Below are 21,817 nucleotides of genomic sequence, written 5' to 3' on the forward strand. Positions count from 1 at the left end.
AATTCTCTTACTCTTGGGCTCCTGGTCTGGAAGGCCAAACTCTTGTCCTGAATATTTCTTGGCCACGGCCTATAGGGGCAAGTTCCCAAACAGATCAATGGACAAAATACACTGCGATGTTTCCAAGCTGCCTCTCCACCTTCCCTCCAATGTAACGACAGTTACGCACAGCAACTTTTAGCGAGGTAGACCAGCCGCCATCCATCACCGGTCCATTGTCAGGGCTACCCAGGGCATAATCAACAGAGAAAGTCACTGGCTTCACATAATCGGCTGTGTCCTAGGATAGGAGAAAGCAAACACCATTACCCTCAGTTTTCACTTTTGCACATAGCTGTCAAGTGTCCCTTATTTGAAGGCACAGTCCCTTATTCCAGTGCCATGTCCCGCTGCTGTCCCTTATTGATGGATGTCCCTTAAATGTCCCTTAAATGATGTCCCTTAAATTTCAAAGGAAGCAGCTCCGCTCCCTCCCTCCCTGCCGGCCAGGGAGGAGGGAGGCTCCAACTGTGTTGCTTGACTGTGTTGCTCACCCAATAAGAAGTCTAAGAACAACTGGGGGGTGGAGCTTGAATGCCTTGTGTGTGGCTAGTTAATGCAAGCTGAGGGGGGTTTTGAATGCTGGACGCCATTTTGTTGCATGTGCTGCCACAAACTTTGCAGTGCAAAGCCAGGCTGGGGAGCCATCTTAAGTTGAGGCTGCATAGGCCTTGTGGTGCCTGTGATTCAGATTCTATTCAGTTGAACCTCTGGTTACAAAGTTGGTTTGACAGTGTTCTCGAAGCTACCAGCATGAGTTTGACCAGACTGCAGGAGGACAGGAAGACTGGAGTGCCTGGAACAGGTGAGGCTGCAGGTCCCTTATTTTGGCTGCTGGTCCCTTATTTTCAAATCTGTAAGTTGACAGCTATGCTTTTGCAACAAGAGCCCAGCAAGCATAAGTTGAACGGGAAAAGTTTCTCCTTAACTATTCACCAGAGTTGTAAAAAGACATGCAATCTGGTTGCCCGTGGCAAGTAGACGTTGTCTCAAGGAAACCTGTGTGAGCACAGTGGCTCATAAACATTTCTGCAGTTGGTGTATGGTTATTATTATTTTATTTTTTTCAAAGAGATGTTACACAAAGTTGGGCATATAAGGCAACATTTCTTGGTCCGCTAACAAACAATTGGTCTGTGGTATTTTGAATGCACAGCTCAAAACTAAACTGCACTTCCTGGCAAGGAAACTCAACCTTTAGAGATCTGAGCACGTACCAAAACATGAAAATTCAGCTTATCGCACCATTCTTGCCCTGCAAACAATGTAACCGTCTTGTGGGTGAGCCTGTCTCCATTCTCATCCAGATGGGCTCGTGGGATGTACCGTCGCTCGTCAATGGTGATGTTGTAATTCAGTGCTGAAATGATTGGTTCAAAATGATTTGCACATGCACAGCGATTTACAGAACCATAGTGAGAGCAGATAGCTTAGTTGGCTAGAGTGTGGTGCTGATGATAATGCCAAGGTTGCAGGTTTGATTCCCTGTAAGGGACAGCCGCATATTCTTGCAGTTTTAATGTTGCGCAACAGAAGGATCCAACACAACAGTTGTGCTAGCAGAAATGGACTGTGCAACCAAGGCTGGATCTTCACAGCTATAAAAAAATGCTCTACAAAAAACTGTTGTAAAGCTCACAATTGAAAACATCACTGAGTTGTGATTTCAGCTCTACATCGCCATCTGGTGTCGCAATGTTATAATGCATTTATAATGCTGTATTTTGACTAATGTAGCTGAGTCCCAAGTTACCAGAAACTTGCTTATGCATTCTCTTGAGCTAGATGGCTCCAATGGCACAAAACATTTCGCCAGCGGAAGAAGCAGACCTCTATGTTGGTATAACTTAGTGTTGCCTTAGATACACCCCCAAATCTCTTTGAAGAGTAGTTTTGGAGAGGGTAGGACACAGTCACCTTGTGGGGAGAGCAAATCTAGACAGAAATCTGGGATCTCCACTTACTCACGCTTGCCGTCTGAAAATGTGCTGAGAGGAAAATGGCAGTGAAGCAAAGAAATGCAGACAGGCATGTGGCGTCCTTCCCGTTCCGAGTGCAGTCCTTGTTGAAGATGTTGATCTTGAATGGCTCAAACCTGAGGCTGGCATTGATCCGTACCACACTGCGGGACCTTGTGAAGAAGAGGAAACGTTTGATGATATCCTGAGCCAACCCAGAAATTCGATTACCAATTCAGATGTGTGGGTCAGAGTTTAAAGCATAGGTAGGCAAACTAAGGCCACAGGGCCGGATCTGGCCCAATCACCTTCTAAATCCAGCCCACAGATGGTCCAGGAATCAGCATGTTTTTACATGAGTAGAATGTGTCCTTTTATTCAAAAATAATTTCTGGGTTATTTGTAGGGGCTGCCTGGTGTTTTTACATGAGTAGAATGTTTCCGGCCCCCCACAAGGTCTGAGGGACAGTGGACTGGCCCCCTGCTGAAAAAGTTTGCTGACCCCTGGTTTAAAGTAACCTAAATTTGAGTAGATCAAGTAAAGTAATTTAACTTTAATTTTTTACCTAAGTTTGAATAGAACTTCTGGCTGCTGTGGTAAAACAGCAGTGGTACAGGCACTTTCCTAACCACATTGTCCAGAATGCCTCCCTCTGAAGAAAGACCCCCTTGGCCCTTTCTCAACGTGAGGCAGGGTTGCTGACCATCACTGCCTCCAGTGGGAGCAAGTGCCATAGTTATCAATGCACTGTGTGAAAAAGGGCTTGCTTTTTATCTGCCCCAAATCTTCCAGCAGTCAGATTCTGCAAACAAGCCTTGCTCTGAAAAGTAGCCCCACCAGCCACAAATCCTCCATAACAAACCATAATAATACAGCATTTCCCAGTGAGCCAACGGCGAGGTCCACAAGCCTGTCTTCATTCAGGTCCAAGTTGCCATGGATGCTGCATCCAAAATACATTAAGCCTGGAGAAATTTCAGCTGCCGTAATTCTCTGGAAAATGACAAGAGGAGAATCCTGTTCAGCATCCTGGTGCAAAGAGTACAAAAGTGATGGCATGTTTTCAGATTTTCTCTCTCGCAAGGGTGGGAACCCAAAAGAATCCAGCAGGTACTTAGGAGCATTGGTAGGAGTTGCCAGCTTGCTGAGGTTGTGCCACTGCTGCTTAGCTGGGATGATGCAAAGGCGAGGTCAGGGCTGTGCAGACAGGAATGCAGGAGGGACCAATCCGACACTCACACTGGTGATGCCCCGACCTTTGCTGCCTTCCTGCCTTGCCTCCACACCATCCAGGTAAGCAGCAGCGACTCTGCTGTCAGGAGGGGCTGCCGCACTGCACTGCCCCACCACATTAGCACAACAACAACAACAACAACAACAACAACAACAACAACAACATTTATTTATTATTTATACCCCGCCCATCCGGATGGGTTTCCCCAGCCACTATGGGCGGCTCCCAACAGATTAAAAACAGAATAAAACATTAAACATTAAAAACTTCCCTAAACAGGGCTGCCTTCTAAAAGTCAGATAGTTATTTATTTCCTTGATATCTGATGGGAGGGCATTCCACAGGGTGGGCGCCACTACCGAGAAAGCCCTCTGCCTGGTTTCTTGTAACCTCAGTTCTTGCAGTGAGGGAACTGCCAGAAGGCCCTCGGCACTGGACCTTAGTGTCTGAGCTGAACAATGGGGGTGGAGATGCTCCTTCAGGTGTACTGGGCTGAAGCCATTTAGGGCTTTAAAGGTCAGCACCAACACTTTGAATTGTGCTCGGAAATGTACTGGGAGCCAATGTAGGACTTTCAGGACCGGTGTTATATGGCACTCCTGTCTGTTTGGGTACATGCAAGAGAGATGACCCTTTGAGTCCCTCCTAACCCTACAATTCTACGATTCTATAACAGCAAGCACGTTGGCAGCCTAGTCACCATTTTGCATCCTCCACAAGGCCCCAGGCTTAGCTTCATTCTAGCACATTGGAATGAGGATGATTAAATTCATTCACCAGCACGTCACAGTTCACAATTTAAATTTCATAATTAAAAATAGTTAAAACAGATTAAGGTGGAATCTAGACACATATTAAAAAAAACACTGTGAAAATGCTTTTTCTTAAAGTGTTTTGGAAAATAGATTGAATTTGCCATAAGCTCCCCATCGCCATCTAGTGTCACATTTGCATAATGCACTTAAAACACACTTAAAATGTTATATTTGCAGCTATATAGCTGAGTTACCAGAATAGCGTGGACCCTGAAAACACCCACCCCAGTTAAACGCCAGGGTATGAAGAGATACCTCTTCAGCATTCACCAAAAGATGTATAGTGAAGAAGCCAGATATACCCAGGGGCATAGGAAGGGGGGGTGGCGGTCCACCCCGGGTGTCACCCTGAGGGGGGGTGACAAAATGGCAGGCAGCCGAGGACGTGTGCGCACTGTTGTGAAGGGTGCCGCTCGAGTGCCGCCCATATTGGCACTGCACATGCGCCATCCGTATCGACGCTGCGCATGTGCCACTGGGCGGTTTGCCTCGCCCCTGTGGGTGGTTCGCCCCGCCCCTCGACACCCCACTCTGGGTGCCGGAGAGCCTTCCTTCGCCACTGGATATACCTATGTGGAGAGGGAGAGGGAGTCCCAAAACTAAGAGGCTGCCACTAGGCCCATGCAGAGCTTGTTTGAGGCCCGGGGCAGCAGTCTTGTTAGAATAAAGTTATAAACACAAACAAAAAGGCAACCGGTCCCTGGTGGGGCACCCCAAGCATCTTAGCCCTCTGAGGCCCTTGGCAAATGTACCCAGCTGCCCCTCCCCCCAGCTGCATGAGCCTGGCTGCCATAGAGGAATGGTGGCTGCAACAACAACAAAAAAAATGGTGGATAATATTCAGAGAACATTCTGTACAGTGGCCTTCTTTTTCTGAGGTCAGAGGAAGAAGAAAAAAAATCTCAGAATTTTTCCTCAGAAAATGTCATTTTAAAGAAAAGTCTTCTTGCCCTTCACCCTACATGAGAACTCTACCTGCTTATATTGCCGTACGAGGTTTTCCTTGTAGCCATGGAAGATATATATTGCTCCCTGATGCTCATCTTCAAGCGGGGCTCCCACAACGACATCGTTGTAGGAGTCCTGATTCAAATCGGAGACGGCAGCTATGCAGGAGCCAAACCTGGAGTTCTGGTAGCCTGGCAAATCTTCCAAAGTCCCATTGGAAACAAATCGATCCTTTGAAGAAAAGAGCTTATATATCACCCACGCCCACAGACATTGTGTTTTTTCTGCCAAATGCCCCCAAATAAACAACTCTGCAGAGAGAGAGAAATCCGACAGTTCAGTCTGGGCAGAAAAATGATTCACCGTTATGCAATATGTAAAGATGGCCAGCAGAAAAAGAGAGCAAAACAACAACTGGCCTTGTTTGATAAGGGATGGAAGGAGGAAAGGAAACCAAATACTCATTCTACAAATGTAAGCTTTACATTCAGGGGAAAACTATTAGTTGTATGGATGAAGTAGCCACAACGGCTATGCTTTCCCTCCCCTGTTGGAGGCAGTGAGTCCCTGAATGCCGGATGCTGGGAGTCACAAGTGGTGAGAATTTCTGTTGCTCTCAGGTCCTGCTCTCATCTGGTTGGCCTCTGTGAGAAAAGGATGCCGGACAAGACAAGGCTTTGGCCTGATCCAGAAGGCCCTTCTTTTGTTCCTATTTTATATAAATGTTTTTGATGTAGGGAAGCTTAAGCACCCTCAGGACTTGGAGTGAGAGGGTGGAGAGAGGGTCTCAAGCTTTTCTGCCCTTGCTATCTCTAAAGGCACTATTTGCCTTTGAAGGGAAGCCTTAACTGGTGCCAGGGGAAGTTTCCCTTGACATGCAAACAGGACCTTTGGAGAGGCAATTTTTGTCAGGACTGTAGCAGGGAGAGAAAGTGTTTGATTTCTCTTCTCCCTCCGCTCAAGCTTCCCTGGTTGAAGCTTAATAAATTAAATTAATAAATTAAAATTAATTAGGGTTGCCACATTTCAAGAAGTGAAAAGCCACACACAAACAAATAGTTAAGCTTTCTTGAGAGAAATTTCCCTAAGTTGTTGAGCTTGTTTTAGAAAAAGGCCAAATTGGTTCAGCTAATTTTGAGAAACAAGCTGCTTTTTGGAAATTCCCCCCAGACACTTCCGCTATTGAAATTGGACCTATGGCAACCCAAATTTAATTATGCAATTGTATAAATTACATTGTACATTAACTGTATAAGTGAAACTAAAGTCATGTCCAGTTTGACATTTTCACGATACCAGGAATCGAACCTTGGACCTTTTTCACGTGAAGCAGATATTCTGCCAATGAGCTAAGGCCTTTCCCGTTCTGGCAATTAATTTTAGAACCAACATAGGAAACTGCCTTATACTGAGTCAGATCATTGGTCCATCTAGCTCAGTACTGTCCAAACGGACTGGCAGCAGCTCTCTAGCAGGGCTCTCTCCATGGATAGAACCTGGAACCTTCTGCAGCCCAAGCAGGTGCTCAGCTGCTGAGCCTCTATGGCCCTCCCCCGATAAAAGGTGGGAAATGTAAATAAATTTTTAAATTGTTTTGTGCTTGTAGGGGACAAGACCAAGTAAATTACCTCTTTTAGGGTGTAGACATACACCTTCCCCCTCTCTCTTCCTTCGCTAAAATACATTGGGGCTCCAACCAACAAAACGTCTGTGACGCCATCGCCATTAATATCTACAGAATTGATTTCACTTCCATAGTAGGCACCGATCTGGGGAAAAAAGAATACATTGACATATGTGTGCATGCATGGAACGAGTGCTAGAGTGTTGTGTGTTTTTATATTTCCATTTGCTTCCGAGAAATTAATGGCATCTTAAATGATCCCGTTGGAATGAGAGGTATTTCGAAACGGAAGCAATCTATCATCTCCTTGTCTAGACATCTCCCTCGGGAACAAACAAAGGCAGACTAAAAACTTTGATCCTGGAAGATTAAGGATCAGACTCATGGCTTGTCTCTATGATGCTGCTTCCTGAGTTCATTCCTTTTTTGCCCAAAGACTATGATGAGAATGATTAATTTATTTATGATGGGATCCAAGCTGATTTTCAGCAAGTAAAATGCAATCTTCAAGTCTCACAGCTTCTTGACTGACCTCCAGAATGGAACATCTTTACAGACAATATTGTGTCTATGCTGAGGTATCTAGAAGATATGACATTGCTGTCTAACCCCATTTGGCTGCCCCAAGTGTCTGAAAATGCAAAAACTCAAGGTCACCCAGTGAAACCAAGAGACAATAGGCCTTATACTAGCAAATTAAAGTACCTATGGGCCTCATTTGTGTAGGAGAGGGGTGGGAAACCCCAGGCTTGGGGGTTGAATGTGGCCCCTCAGGACTCTCTATCTGGCCCCTAGAACTCTCCCCAGGCCACACCTGTTTCACTTCCCAAGTTGTTTTGCCTGGCTAGAGTGTGCCCTTAATCTCTGGCAATGCCTCTTACAGAGAGGGGAATGGCTGAGTGAGTGCTGAAACTAGCCTACTGTACAAGCACAAAATTTACATGCGTTGCCCCACCCACTTTTGCCTCTGGCCCCACCCACCATTGGGACATGGCACTCGGAAGGCTGCCCAGAATGGAATGTGGCCCTTGGGTTGAACATGATTCCCAGTTCCTGTTGTAGCAAATAGTGACGGCCACTGGCAATAATGGATTCCTTGGGGGAGAGGTCATAAGGATGGCATTCACTATGCATGCTCCATCAACCTCTTGAAGGAGTTAGTACAGAAGTACGACCTCACATTTCTCTGCAGTCAGAGGGGAATGAGGGTGGTTTTTTGCTTTAAAATGGTACTGGAGATTCTCCAGATGTTGGATTCTGTGTTCTGCTTATGGGAAATGGATAGCTCAGTATGGTACTGATAACGCCAAGCTTGCAGGTTCAATCCCTGTATGGGACAGCTGCATAGTCCTGCACTGCAGGGGGTTGGACTAGATGATTCTCAGGGTCCCCTCCAACTCTACAATGCTATGATTCTATGAATTGTTGCAGTGGATGCTCAGACTATTATTATTATTATTATTATTATTATTATTATTATTATTAAATTTATATACAGCCCTATACCTGGGGGTCTCAGGGCAGTTCACAGAATAAAAGCAAGATATAAAACCACAAAATACCACAAAAATACCTAATAAAAATAAGAACCCAATAAAAATAAGAACCCAATACCCCCCCCAAAACCCCACATTTTAAAAGGGTATAGGATGTAAATCGGATTAACCAAAGGCCTGGTTAAAAAGGAATGTTTTTGCCTGGCACCTAAAGGTGCGTAATGAAGGTGCCAGGTAAACTTCCCTGGGGAGAGCATTGCACAGACAGGGAGCCACCGCAGAGAAGGCCTGCTACCCTCCGAACCTCTTGAAGAGGGGGGACACGAAGGAGGGCCTTAGATGATCTCAGGGTCCGGGTAGGTTCATATGGAAAGAGGCGGTCCTTGAAGACTGGGCACGGACCTTTATATACCCATAGCGAAAAATGATCAGTCTCATACTGGACTAACTGCCTTGTTTAGATCTTCTGCAACCCCAAAGCAATGTTCCCCCCTTGCCCAATTTACCTGCTCTCCTTTCAGAGACTGGTGAATGGTCAGATTCCGGTTGGCGTGCATTGTGAAAATGATAACCTTCCCTGTGTGGTTGAATCGGGGTGCTCCAGCGACGTAAATCCTGTCAAGTCTTGTTGACACCACTGAGGTGACGGTGTAACCTGCAGCGCACACAGACAGAAAGACAGGAAGGCAGACAGAAAACAAGGTAGCATGTTATGCAGAGGGAATCACAAGAACAGCAGCCCAGTGGCGTAGCGTGGGTTATCAGCACCCGGGGCAAGGCAAGTAATTTGCACCCCCTAACCCATGGATTTGCGCCCCCTAACCCGTGGATTTGCGCCCCCTAACCCGTGGATTTCCCTAACCCCCAGATGTTGCGCCCGGTGCGGCCGGCCCCCCCTGCACCCCCCACGCTACGCCACTGTAGCAGCCACAGACAGCCTCATCTTCCATGAATAGCTTTAACCTTCCACCCAGCTGCTAAAGATTTTCTATTTCGTCTGGCCTTATAACCTGGTGGGTTTATTTTGTTTTAACCTGGATCATCCATTTTTTATTCTGTCTTTTGGCTTTTGGTAACAGCTATGCCTGGATAGCTCAGTTGGTTAGAGCATGATGCTGATAACTCCGTTTGCAGGTTCAACCCCTGCGAGGGACAGCTGCATATTCCTGCATTGTGGGTGGGGTGGGGTGGGTGGAGAACTAATTTTATGATATCTATGATAACTGACTACCGTTCAATACATTTTTCATCATATCTTTTTTTGTAATATTTTTGATGTGTTATTTCACTGTGCTGTTGGCCAGTTTAGGCACTGAGTACAGGGACACGGGTGGTGCTGTGGGTTAAATCACAGAGCCTAGGACTTGCCGATCAGAAGGTCGGCAGTTTGAATCCCCATGACGGTGTGAGCTCCTGTTGCTCGGTCCCTGCTCATGCCAACCTAGCAGTTCAAAAGCACGTCAAAGTGCAAGTAGATAAATAGGTACCACTCTGGTGGGAAGGTAAACGACCTTTCCATGCACTGCTCTGGTTCGCCAGAAGCGGCTTAGTCATGCTGGCCACATGACCCGGAAGCTGTACGCCGGCTCCCTCGGCCAGTAAAGCGAGATGAGCGCTGCAACCCCAGAGTCGGCCACGACTGAACCTAATGGTCAGGGGTCCCTTTACCCTTTACCTTTACTTACAGAACAGCAGGATATAAATTCTTACAACAAATGGATAAACTGACAAAGAATCATGCAATTCACACAAGCTTCATCTCCCTGGCACTGTTGCTTCGGATGCCAGCCACAGTCCAGAGACTGGTGCACTTTACACCATGATTACATTTTAGCCCCTCCCTAAGCAATTGCATAGTCTGAGATCCAGAAGGGAGGAACTGTTTGTGTGAACCAGCTCGACCCACTTCCCTTGCCCAGCAATTGCTGGTGATTCCTCTTACCCAGATAAGCTCCGTGATTTTTCAGCTCCTCTGGGAACTCTTGGAGGTAGGATTCTCGGTGAGGCACGACTTTGCCGCTACTGGTTTCCTTGAGGACTGCTCCGTTCCAGTCGTAGGCACCCACAGCTCCAAGCAAAATCCCATCCTGGTCATGAGGGTTGACAAAGGAGCTATTAGCAATTTCTAAGGGCTCAACCACACTTTTGCTTGAGCTGTATTTTGATTATATTGTGTACTGATTAATCCCCCAGGGTCCAAGAGCTTTCTTTGTTGTTCCCTGGCTGTGACTTGCAAAAATCCCATTTTACCCGCTGATTTAAAGCTCACTTATGCCAAATTTCCCTCTGGAGTGTCTGATAAGATCTGATTTAATGGATAAAAATGGATTTTTGCAAGCGGCAGCCATGGAACAATGAGAAAAGCTCTCAAACCAGGGGAATTAATTGGTACACAGTATGATAAAAAATGGGTCAAGTACAAGTATGAATGAGCCCTAAGATATTGGTACATGTATGCTTGAGGCATACACGCACAGAGACAAAATTGACATTTCTACATGCTAAAGATCTCACCTTGGGCTGTGACACAAGAAAGCACCAGCATTTCAGTGAAATTTTCTCCTAAAACTGTACTGTATACACATTTGTTGCAAGGCAATTCCTAATATAATGTATTTCTGTATGCTATTTCCACAAATATATGCCTCTTTGAGCACACTTTACCCTAGCATATGCATTTTTGCACACATTACTTGACTAAAGAACTGCACTGCAAAATTAAGACAAGTGTGGTTTGATACGTCTAAATTACTGTAGATTCCGGCGTATTAGGTGACTGGGCGTATAAGATGACTCCCAACTTTGCTGTTCAATTTTAGTTTTAGAGTTACAGAGTTTGAGCACTGCCAGGGGCAGAGCGCGCACCCCTCTGCTGCCTCTGCCGTCATAGCAGCAGCAGCAGCCCGAGGCGAGGTGTTTGGCGGGTGGGCGAGCGCCACGCTCGGAAGGACTTTCCACATCCCCTTCTGTGGGGAGGGAGGAGGAGTGATGGCAGAAGGGGCGCCTCTGCTCACCAGCTCCCTCTCCTCCTTCCCAACGCGTATACCCGGCGTATAAGACGACCCCCAACTTTTGGGGTGATTTTCCAGGGATTAAAAAGTCATCTTGTACGCCGGAACATACGGTATGTAGGGTTGCATTCAGATATGAACTGAATCAATTCGTACCCCTATCCATATCGCTATCCTCAAACTTTATTCATTTTCTACTTTTCTTTTTCTAGAGATTTAGAATTGAATCATAGAATCATAGAGTTGGAAGAGACCACAAGGGCCATCGAGTCCAACCCCCAAAGCTTAAACTAGAAGAATAAAAGGAACGCTTAAGGCACCGCTGGGATTCGAACCCAGGATCTCCTGTTTACTAGACAATTGCATACATAATAGGGTGGGGAATTATGGTATAAAGTGTGTGTGCTGAATTTTCCTAACAGGCAATTCTGGGAGACTCTTTGTATGTGGTAGAGCTCATCTTCCTGAGCATGTTGGTGTGTGTTAGGCCTTTGCTGCAATAAAGAGCTTATCCACACTGGTTTGAGCTTTAAAGCTTTGTGTCTGAATGCCCCGAACTTCCCCCATGAAAACCCGCTCTTTAACATTCAATCAGAGCAAACATCACTTCGGGTTTTCCATAATTGCCTTTTGCTCCAATTCAGCTTTAAAGAGCAGTTATTTGCGGGGAAAGCTCCAGATCAATAAAAAAGGGTGCTCAGACATGGAGCTTTGAACTGTGGACTTTGCCTGGAAAGAGCAGAGGAAAGATCAGTGTTGATAAGTCCTAAATTAGATGCTGAATCATTGATGGCCAGAATATTAGGCAATTGATGTGTAATTTTGGGAGCAGTTTGACAGTTTCCTTCTTCTTGGCTCTCGTGTGTCCTGGTCTCTGTCCCTCACAAGGAACAGCCACCCGCACAGCTTCCCTTGGCATTCGACCGCTGGCATCGCTTTTGGTATTGTTATTTAAAACCGTCCAGCACATTGGCTTATAATCTGCATTTTAGCTACAGCGAGAGAAGCTTCCAGTATTTAAAGGAGCTCTGGGAATGTGCAAGGAAGCCTCTGCCAAGTCAGCAAGTGAAATATTCTGAGACTTGCCAGTTCCTCCAGACTTGTCAATTTTGGCAGTGCAACTCTAGAAAAAACACACACCAGGGGAAAAAATCCCCACCAGCATCAGCTCAGTCCTTGTGAAAAGAGCAAAGTAAATCAATTTATAATCAAAGCTCCCCTTCTGGCCAAAAACTACCATAGGCTGAGAGGAAGGCTGTCACTGTTTCTTTCATTATGGCCAGAACTCCTGTGTCTTCAGCAGCAGTATGGTAGGCAGAGATTCAACAGATGTGGCTTTGTCTAGCATGGAAACTGGGATGCACCTACTGGGGATTTTTTTGCATGTCAAGCAGCTACTTAGAAGGAACCAAGAGTTGTTCCCTGAGTCCTTGCAGAAGAGGAAGAGGTGCAACTCTCAGAAACTCTTAGTAACTTCCAGGCCTTCTTTGGAAGGCATTTGGATCTGTGGGTGCACTCATACCATACATTTAGAGCACATTTAGGCTTCCCCCAAAGAATCCTGGGAACTGTAGTTTGTTTGCTCTGTGGTAGGTAAATTGCAGTTCCCAGGATTAAAGGCATGTGCTTTAAAAGTATGGTGTGGGTTTATGCATATGCGTGAAAATCCAAATGGCAACTCCCTGCCCCTTGTAATTTGTTTTTCTATTAGCTTCAACATCCAACCATTTCTTGCCACTTCAAGTCTCTCATAACCTGCTGCTTCATACGAGAGTCAGTCTTAGGAAGTCTTGTCCATGCTGCCAAGAACAATTTAGTCCAGAGATGGCAAAAATATATACTAAAAATGGCTTCATCTAAATTTTCAGTCAACACATTCTCAGAAATAAATGGAGGAGCCATTCCTTGGGATCACTTTCCATGAGGAACCAAATGAAAACATATCTGAAAGTTCCTGGCCCCTCGCTCAATGCTTTTGTTTCAAATTGCATCAGGAAATCAGCTTTTTTGGCCCACGGAGGAGCTGAGAATTCTCAGCGGCTTTCAGCTTTGGGTGCATAAATAATCCAGGTATCATCTGCTACCATACATGGGCCTTTAGATGCCCCCATCCATCACAACCGAAAAGCTCTCCACGTGCCAAAGCCACATGCCAAAGGCACATGAATCATGGTGGGGAAATGACAAAAACAAGAGTGTTATTCACTCACTTCCACAATATGGGATGAAAATCCCGTCTGGGACATTTCGAGGCCAAAGGATATCTCATGCTTGTTGGTGCCTGCAGACAAAAGGGAAAGGCATTTCAGGAATTGTCAGACACCTTCCATGGGGAAAAAACAGTCAGATGCCAAACAGGGACAATGGGAAAGGAAAAATAATAATAATGAACTACCCTTTCCCAGCATAATTTTACAGCATTAATTTCTACAGTTTGGGGAATTAGGCATCTGGAATTGACAGAACAGGAAGTAGAACACTGGTGAACTCGCATGAATCAAATTTTAACCTATGCTTTCTGAAATCTGGAACAAACTTCCACATAACTTCACAGCTTCACCTCTCAAGACTGAGAGGTGACAGGACAGCCACCTTCAAATACTTGTCACGTCAGGTGGAAGATGGAGCAAGCTTCTTTTATGCTGCTCCGGAGGGTAGGACTTGAACCAACAGAGTCAAATGACAAGAAAGGACATTCTGACTAAACATTAGGAAGAGACTAAATATTTCTGAGGGTAAGAGCTGTCTCAAATTTAGTCCTCCACATTTCTGCAACAGTTTGAGGGTTTTATTATTATTTTTAAAGCCCTTATAAAAATTCATTGGTGTTTTAGGGAAACACATGTTTGCATGTAGCTGTGCCCAATATGCACATTTCTGCAAAAGGACTGACTGGCGTGACCTGCCTTTCAAAAGTGGGACAGGTGAGATGGAGAAACTTGAGGCAGTAGCAAACTCTGCAGCTCACCTTCCAAGCTGAAAATCCTTTCCCCCAGAGCGTCCACGATATCTTTGAGAGCAGCTTCATCAGTGACATTAAAAAAATGTTTTTCATCTGGGTCACTCGCTATATATTTGATTTCTTTCAGGAAGGCTTCAGGATTGATCCCTCTTCTGTTATAATAGCCAAGAACCTGTATTAGAAAGCAAAAAGATGTGCCTCATATTTTTTTCCGCAGAATGAAAGGCATTTGTCAAGAACATTCCAGCGCGAGCTCATCCAGATTTCCGCTCGTTTCACTGCTTTCCCTCAGAGAAACCCATTCTTTATCAGTGAATTAGAACAAATGTCTGTCGGCTTTTCCAGCACTAAAGAGCTGAATCTGCCCACCTCAGGTCTACTGGGAGTGGCTCCTATAGGAAGAAGACCTTTCCAAGCCTGCTATCCCTAATGCTTTAAAACTAGAAATGATAGGGATTAAAACTGGGGGCTTCTACAAGCAATGCCATGTGGCTGCCATACCTTTGGCACCAAAATGAACTTACCGTATTTTTCCGTGTATAATACGCACCCGTGTACAAGATGCCCCCTATTTTTGAGGACTCAGAATTAAGAAAATGGGGGAGATTGTCCAGAGTCGATGAGCTTTTTAAGGGAGGATTGCTGAAAATCGCTCACCCGCCTGAGCTACGCTGCATCTCACACGCATCGCAAAACCTGTTCCCTCGCCGGCAGAAGCAGCCAATTGCCCGCCCATTTGCCACCGTGGCAGCCAATCAACAACAGCCCTTTCCACAGCGACCAATAACGCAACCAATAACCGCTGACAATCTCCGGGTCGCAGCACCAACCAATCCCACGTTCCCCAGATCCACTACCCATGTATAAGACGACTGCAAATTTTTGACATACTTTTTGAAGAAAAAACCTTCGTCTTATACAAGGAAAAGTACGGCACTTCTATGTCTGGGGGAAAAATGCTAAGCTATGGTTTGTTTAGCCTAAGTGAGGTTTCTTTGAAAGTCTGAACCCAGCCTCAACCATGGTTTGTTTTCTGGCAAGACCATGATGTTGCTGGATCACAAAAGTGTGGCTTGTTTTAACGATGGTTTGGTATTACCTCTGAACCAAACAGCCTTGCTTAGCTAGGGTTTGTTCGGCCAGTTTGCCCTGGATGCTCACCAAGCTACAGAGGGTTTAGGCAAGGAGAGACTGTAAAAAAGCCAAACTTTGGAGGGGGAAAAGCATGGCTTGTTTGCTTTTCTGTGCAGTGATTCATGGTTCGTTGAGCAACCATAGCTTAGCATTATGTGCAAAAGCAACCATTGCCTCCCTGCCCTTTATAATAATAGCAACCCGCCACTATGTGTAATTAATGAAAGGGAAAACTGAGATGGAACTGCTAGATATGCACTGAGCGTAACACATAGTTTGGCTCCCAGAGTGCACCTCTGAACACACTCCAGAAAACTCTGCAAGATCCAGGGTTTCTCTGACAGTCAAGTAAATGTCGATTGCGATCCTCAAAAGCAGACTGTCTGAAAACTAGCACTGATGGTTTCACCGGTAGAGAGCCTGATCCTGACTCTACATTCACTCTGGAGCAATTTTGGCCAAAGCTCCCAGTAGGTGGTGCCAAAAGGAGACTCACCGCAACAGCGTATCTGGTGACATTATCTTTCTCGCTGCCTTCAATCACCTTCTCGAGGTCGGGGCTGTCGTGTGATTCTCCGTCTGTGATGACAATCATCACTTTCTTGGCGCCCTTGCGGCCGCCTTTCTGAAACGCCTCTGTGCTGAAATTCAAGAGATTATGGGGAGTTAACATTTCAGTTCTGCAGAAGTTTTCTTTGCATCACAACATGTTCACAATGGCTGGTCTTGTTTCTATGGAGATTTTTTAAAGAGCTGAAGAAGCATCTTGGGGAGAAACATGGCAAATGAGAGACAAAAGTGAGAAAGAGATTGTCCAAGATCTTTAAGGAACCGTTTCTATTACAGTGGTACCTCGGGTTAAGTACTTAATTTGTTCTGGAGGTCCGTTCTTAACCTGAAACTGTTCTTAACCTGAAGCACCACTTTAGCTAATAGGGCCTCCTGCTGCCGCCGCACCGCCGGAGCACGATTTCTGTTCTCATCCTGAAGCAAAGTTCTTAACCTGAAGCACTATTTCAGGGTTAGCGGAGTGTGTAACCTGAAGCGTATGTAACCTGAAGCGTATGTAACCCGAGGTACCACTGTAGGTTGAATTGAATGTTTCAGAACCAAAGCATGCCAAAGTTGCCTTATATCTAGGGATGGGGGAGAATTCTGATTTGTTATATTTATTTCTTTATTTCCTTGCATTTATATCCCCACCTTTTCCTGCAAGGAGCTCAAGATGGCATATGTAGTTCTACTCGTATAACCCTCACAACAACCCTGCGAGGTAGGTTTGGTTGAGAGGCTGTCACCGGCCCCCAAGGGCACACCCAATGAGTTTCATGGTAGAGTGGGGATTTGAACCCTGGCCTCCCAGGTCTTAGTCCCGGACTCTAGCCGTTATACCACACTGCAGTTCTCCAGTCAGGTGCTGTGTACTAAAGTGCATATACTCGGGTAAAGTGAGCACACCAAGTGAAGGCAACGTACAACTATTCATTACGTAAGGGAAAGGGAAAGGTAAAGGTAAAGGGACTTGCTGATCAGAAGGTTGGCGGTTTGAATCCCCGCGACAGGGTGAGACCCATTTCTCAGTCCCAGCTCCTGCCAACCTAGCAGTTTGAAAGCATGTCAAAGTGCAAGTAGATAAATAGGTACCGCTCCGGTGGGAAGGTAAACGGCATTTCCGTGTGCTGCTCTGGTTCGCCAGAAGTGGCTTAGTCATGCTGGCCACATGACCCAGAAGCTGTACGCCGGCTCCCTCGGCCAATAAAGCGAGATGAGCGCCGCAACCCCAGAGTTGTCCGCGACTGGACCTAATGGTCAGGGGTCCCTTTACCTTTAACCTCATGAATACAAAAAGATACCAGCTATGCACAAGAATGTCTTTTGGGAGATCTTGAAGGAGAAAAATAGGTATATAGAAAGGAGACTTCCTGGATGCCAATTTCCAGGTTTGGAGCAAGTACTCTTCAGTGAGAGAACCCCAGCAGAGATTTAAAATCACAAAATATGCAGAAAAGTAAAGGCTGGAAATATAGGTTGTTAGATCTTTAAAATATGCCCTTGTGAGTTCCAGAACTTTCCTCTTCCCCTAGCATAAAGAAATACCACATATTTGGCAAGTTACACATGGTTTACTTACAAATCCTCTAAAGGTCAGATTCATGTGCATTCAGAAAAAGTTGCGCAGGCAGTAAAACTTGGCTTAGTTACAGTGGTGAAAGTTCACAGTGGTGAAAGTCCAGGAACTCAAGAGAGGTTGAGTTCATCAAGGGTAAAAATAAGCTTGATTACCTTGCTGCCACAGTGATGGGGAGTGACTTGGCTAAGCCTGGCAGGGCAGCTTACTTTATGGTATTAACCCCTTCATGCACTAATTAGACTTAAGCATGTTGGTTATATGAAGCCGGTTGTCCCACATTGCTCACCGAGCGAATTCTATCCCGAAGGCTGTCCGGGTCTCTGTGCCCCCTCTCTGCTCAATGTGCCTGGCAGCTTCCACCACATCCTTCACAGACCTGTAGTCATTCAAATGAAACTCATGCACGGCATCTTCTCCATACTGGACGACTCCAACCTGGAATGGGGAAAAAGAAGGAGGAGCACATGGTTTGTGGATCCTTTAAGGCAAAGGTAGCCAATGTGAGGCCCTCTGGATGTTGCTGGACTACAATACCCATCACCTTTGACCAATAGTCATGCTGGCTCAGGCTAAAGCCCAACAATATCTGGTTACACCGGCTTTAATATATTTTGATACACTATTAATACAATACATATTTACCAAAATAAAGTGCTTAATAGCACAGATTGCTATGTGAATAATGTCTTATACTGTACACATGATTCCTGCATTTAGCTCTTATTCCCGCATTGCAGGGAGCTGGAGCAGACGATCCTTCCAACTCTACAGTCCTATGATTCTACATCTGATATGTTGCACATATTACACCTGCGATAAAAACATAAGAAGAACCTGCTGGACCAGTTCAGTGGCCCGTGTAGTTCAGCATCCTGTTCTCACAGAGGCCAACCAGATGCCTGTGGGAAAATGGCAAGCAGGATTCAAACATAAGAGCACCCTCCTCTCCTGCCATTCCAGCAACTGGTATTCAGAAGCATAGCCATCCTAGCTTGTAGCCATCAATAGCTTTCTCCTCCATGAATTTGTCCAGTCCTCTTTTGAAGCCACCCAAGTTGGTGGCCATCACTGCCTCCTGTGGGAGGGAGTTCCATAGTTTAACTATGTGCTGTAGGGGGCTGGACTAGATGACTGTTGGGGTTCCCTTCCAACACCACGATTCTATGATTCATCCCAAAGGTTTGACTTTTGCAAAATCTTTTGCCAGAGGTCAGACCCCTGCCTGCTCCCTTGGCCCAAAGCAGCCCAATGCATTTGCTTCGTCCTGGGTAGCATCTCTTTCAAATGCAAACAATATTCGACTGATTCTTGAAGAAAAGCACGGTGCGCTGGCAAGGGTGACGGTTCCTAGCACGCCAGCATGGAAAAAGCTATAAAACAAAAGATGAGGATGTGCTGATATGAGAGAAATTCCTCACATGTGTTTTCTCACCTGTATTTGGCCTGGTCCAATGTAAAATTTCTCCAAGATGCTGATCAGGAAATTCTGTACTTCCACCCAGGGGTAGATGCTGTTGGAACCGTCCAAGACGATAATTATATCCATGTATGTCTGGCATCCTGCGATAGAACAGGCAGGAGATCATTAAGAGATCTTGGCTACTTTCAGGAAGCGGATAAAGGCTTGCCAATATATATACATATATATATACATATATATATATTCTTTGTCTCCTTTGGAGCAAGAAAGTCCTGAATCTTAGGCCAATCTTTCTCCTTTCCTGTTCTGAAATCTTATCTCCTGGGTTCTGCTGTGTTTCTTCTTTATTGAGGTTCCCTAAGGGTATATACAAATATATCTATATTACATGTTTAATTGGTTTTATACATTTCAAGAAACTCTGGGAACTGCAGTTCTGCGTGGAGGCGAAGGATAAAAAAGCCTCAGCACCTCAGCAAAGTACAGTTCGCAGGATTATTAGGAGGGAGCTGCAGAAATTATAGTGATACTTATTTATTTGTTTCATAAAATTTATACACTGCTTGATTCTTTTTTTAAAAAAAAATTAAAACATTTAAAGCAGTATACAAAAAAGAGAAAACTATCAGCAAGAAAAAATATCAGCAATAAATTAAGACGTCTGAAAAGTTAAAATAACAACTGCCTAACTACAGATTAAAACTCGCACCAACCTTCTTAACATCTGGGTAAAGGTAACGGTAAAGGTAAAGGGACCCCTGACCATTAGGTCCAGTTGTGACTGACTCTGGGGTTGTGGCGCTCATCTCGCTTTATTGGCAGAGGGAGCCAGTGTACAGCTTCTGGGTCATGTGGCCAGCATGACTAAGCCGCTTCTGATGAACCAGAGCAGCGCATGGAAACACTGTTTACCTTCCCACCGGAGTGGTACCTATTTATCTACTTGCACTTTGACGTGCTTTCGAACTGCTAGGTTGGCAGGAGCAGGGACCGAGCAACGGGAGCTTACCCTGTCACGGGGATTCGAACTGCTGACCTTCTGATAGGCAAGTCCTAGGCTCTGTGGTTTAACCCACAGTGCCACCCGTGTCCCATCTGGGTAGGCTTGTCTAAACAAAAATGTTTTTAGCAGGCACCAAAAAGAGTCTAGTGAAGACACTTGCCTGATATCAATAGGCAGGGAGTTCCAAAGCGTAGTTGTTGCCACACTGAAAGATCGAGTTCTTACAAATGTAGAACAGGGATGATCTGGGACCTGTAATAGTGCCAGTTTTGCCAATCAAAGCAGTTAAGTGGGCATATATGGGGCAAGGCGTTCTCACAGGTAAACCGGTCTCAGATTGTTAACGGCTTTATATAGAAACAGCTATTGTTACAGTAAGGCTGTGTGCCCCTCTGGCATGGCATAGGAACACCTGGATTCCACCAGTTTCTGGAAGGGGCAACATCACATACAACTCACTGGGGCATTGGGGTTGGGCCTCTGCAATATACCTGATCCCATAAAGGGGCCGTAGGGGGAGCACTGCTTGAGAAGCAGTAAAAGAAGGTTGAAGCTAGAGTAACCTTCTCCTAACTTATAGCATACTGAGAAGTGGACCCAACACCAATAGTCTTCTGTAGGAACTTTTCTTTTTATCAAAAAACTACATTGTTTTCACCCTGTAATGTAAAGTCATAGATATCCAAAACATGTCCTTTTCTCTTTCTTTTGGGTCTGGAAGGAAAAGGTGTCTATGCTTCGCTGCTGCAATTTTTACTGTTGCCGGCCCACAAAATTCGCTTTGCTGTCCTGCTTCCATTCAAGCAGAGTTTCCTAGCCCCCCTCCCTCAAAGTGGTGCTGAAGGCATTAGAGACCAAAACCCCCTCCTCTGGCAGAGAGAGAGAGAGAGGGAGGGAGGGAGGGAGGGAAGGAAGAAGGGGGAGGGAGAGAGGGAGAAAGGTCTATATAGCAGGCGCATTCTCATACTCTGGAGCGCTGGAGCCACAGTCTTGGAGAATCTGAAGTTGGAGTTCACCCTGGAGCACATTCCTGTGGTGTAGTAAGAACTTCCGCACTCATGAGACCAGAGAGGGCTGCAAGCCTGTGTGAAGGAGGGAACGAAACAGGGAGGAAGGTTTTAGAACTGCTACTGTCGGTTGTTGCTGGGATAAATTCTTCAGGACACAGGACATGCCAGGAGTCTCTTTTAGATGTTTTAGCCAGGCCCAGAAGGCTAAAAAAAGGGAGTCAAAGTGATACAGGCTAGAATTCTTGTGAAGTTTAAACCTCTCCTTCCAGCACAGTGCCTAGATTGGGATGGTCTTCTCAGTAGAGATGGATGGATCTGCCAATTTGACTTTATCTGTAGGGGTGTGTGTGTGTGTGTGTGTGTGTGTGTGTGTGTGTGTGTGTATACAGTAGTACCTCGGGTTAAGTACTTAATTCATTCCGGAGGTCCGTCCTTAACCTGAAACTGCTCTTAACCTGAAGCACCACTTTAGCTAATGGGGCCTCCTGCTGCCGCCGTGCTGCCAGAGCACAATTTCTGTTCTCATCCTGAAGCAAAGTTCTTAACCTGAAGCACTATTTCTGGGTTAGCGGAGTCTGTAACCTGAAGCATATGTAACCTGAAGTGTATGTAACCTGATGTACCACTGTATGTCTAACAGATGAGTTGTTATGCAAACAGTACCCTAGGATATGCATTTGGGCACACTTTACTTGGCTGGAGAACTGCATTGCAGAATCCAAAGAAGCATGAATTTTTGAAGGGCTGCTAATGTTTCAGTTTACATATATTCCAGAAAGTGTGAATTAGGTAAACTTGCCTTTAAATGCAAACTGAATTGGATTTCTTCCTCATTCCTATTCCCCCAGTCATTGGACTGATTCTGTGAAGAGTGGAAAGAGGAGGACTGGGGGTGGGCGAGCTCTGTGTGTCTGCACAACAATGTGTGCTGCCTGAACCTATCATAGGCAAATGGCCCCCATAAGGTTCCCCAAGACTGAATGCAACCCTCAAACCCAAAATAAAATAAAATAAAGGGACTAGTCACGTCT

At 45.5% G+C, this 21,817-nt stretch overlaps 1 protein-coding gene across 1 annotated transcript in view; it reads right to left on the reverse strand.

Moving 5' to 3' along the window:
- The window catches only part of ITGA11 (integrin subunit alpha 11), a 90,233-nt gene that overhangs the window by 29,970 nt on the left and 38,446 nt on the right, over positions 1–21,817 (reverse strand). The window contains exons 5-18 of the mRNA XM_079953001.1: positions 20,744–20,858; positions 18,786–18,913; positions 17,640–17,788; positions 15,719–15,863; positions 14,095–14,260; positions 13,337–13,407; positions 10,058–10,202; positions 8,622–8,770; positions 6,624–6,764; positions 5,023–5,226; positions 2,861–2,991; positions 2,004–2,170; positions 1,257–1,399; positions 170–280 (exon numbers count right to left, since the gene is read on the reverse strand). Of these exons, the coding sequence (XP_079809127.1) occupies positions 170–280; positions 1,257–1,399; positions 2,004–2,170; positions 2,861–2,991; positions 5,023–5,226; positions 6,624–6,764; positions 8,622–8,770; positions 10,058–10,202; positions 13,337–13,407; positions 14,095–14,260; positions 15,719–15,863; positions 17,640–17,788; positions 18,786–18,913; positions 20,744–20,858 (1,965 nt within the window). The remainder of the gene's footprint in view (positions 1–169; positions 281–1,256; positions 1,400–2,003; positions 2,171–2,860; positions 2,992–5,022; positions 5,227–6,623; positions 6,765–8,621; positions 8,771–10,057; positions 10,203–13,336; positions 13,408–14,094; positions 14,261–15,718; positions 15,864–17,639; positions 17,789–18,785; positions 18,914–20,743; positions 20,859–21,817) is intronic.

Source organism: Podarcis cretensis (assembly GCF_951804945.1).
Source record: "Podarcis cretensis genome assembly, chromosome: 14".
Lineage (NCBI taxonomy): Eukaryota > Metazoa > Chordata > Lepidosauria > Squamata > Lacertidae > Podarcis > Podarcis cretensis.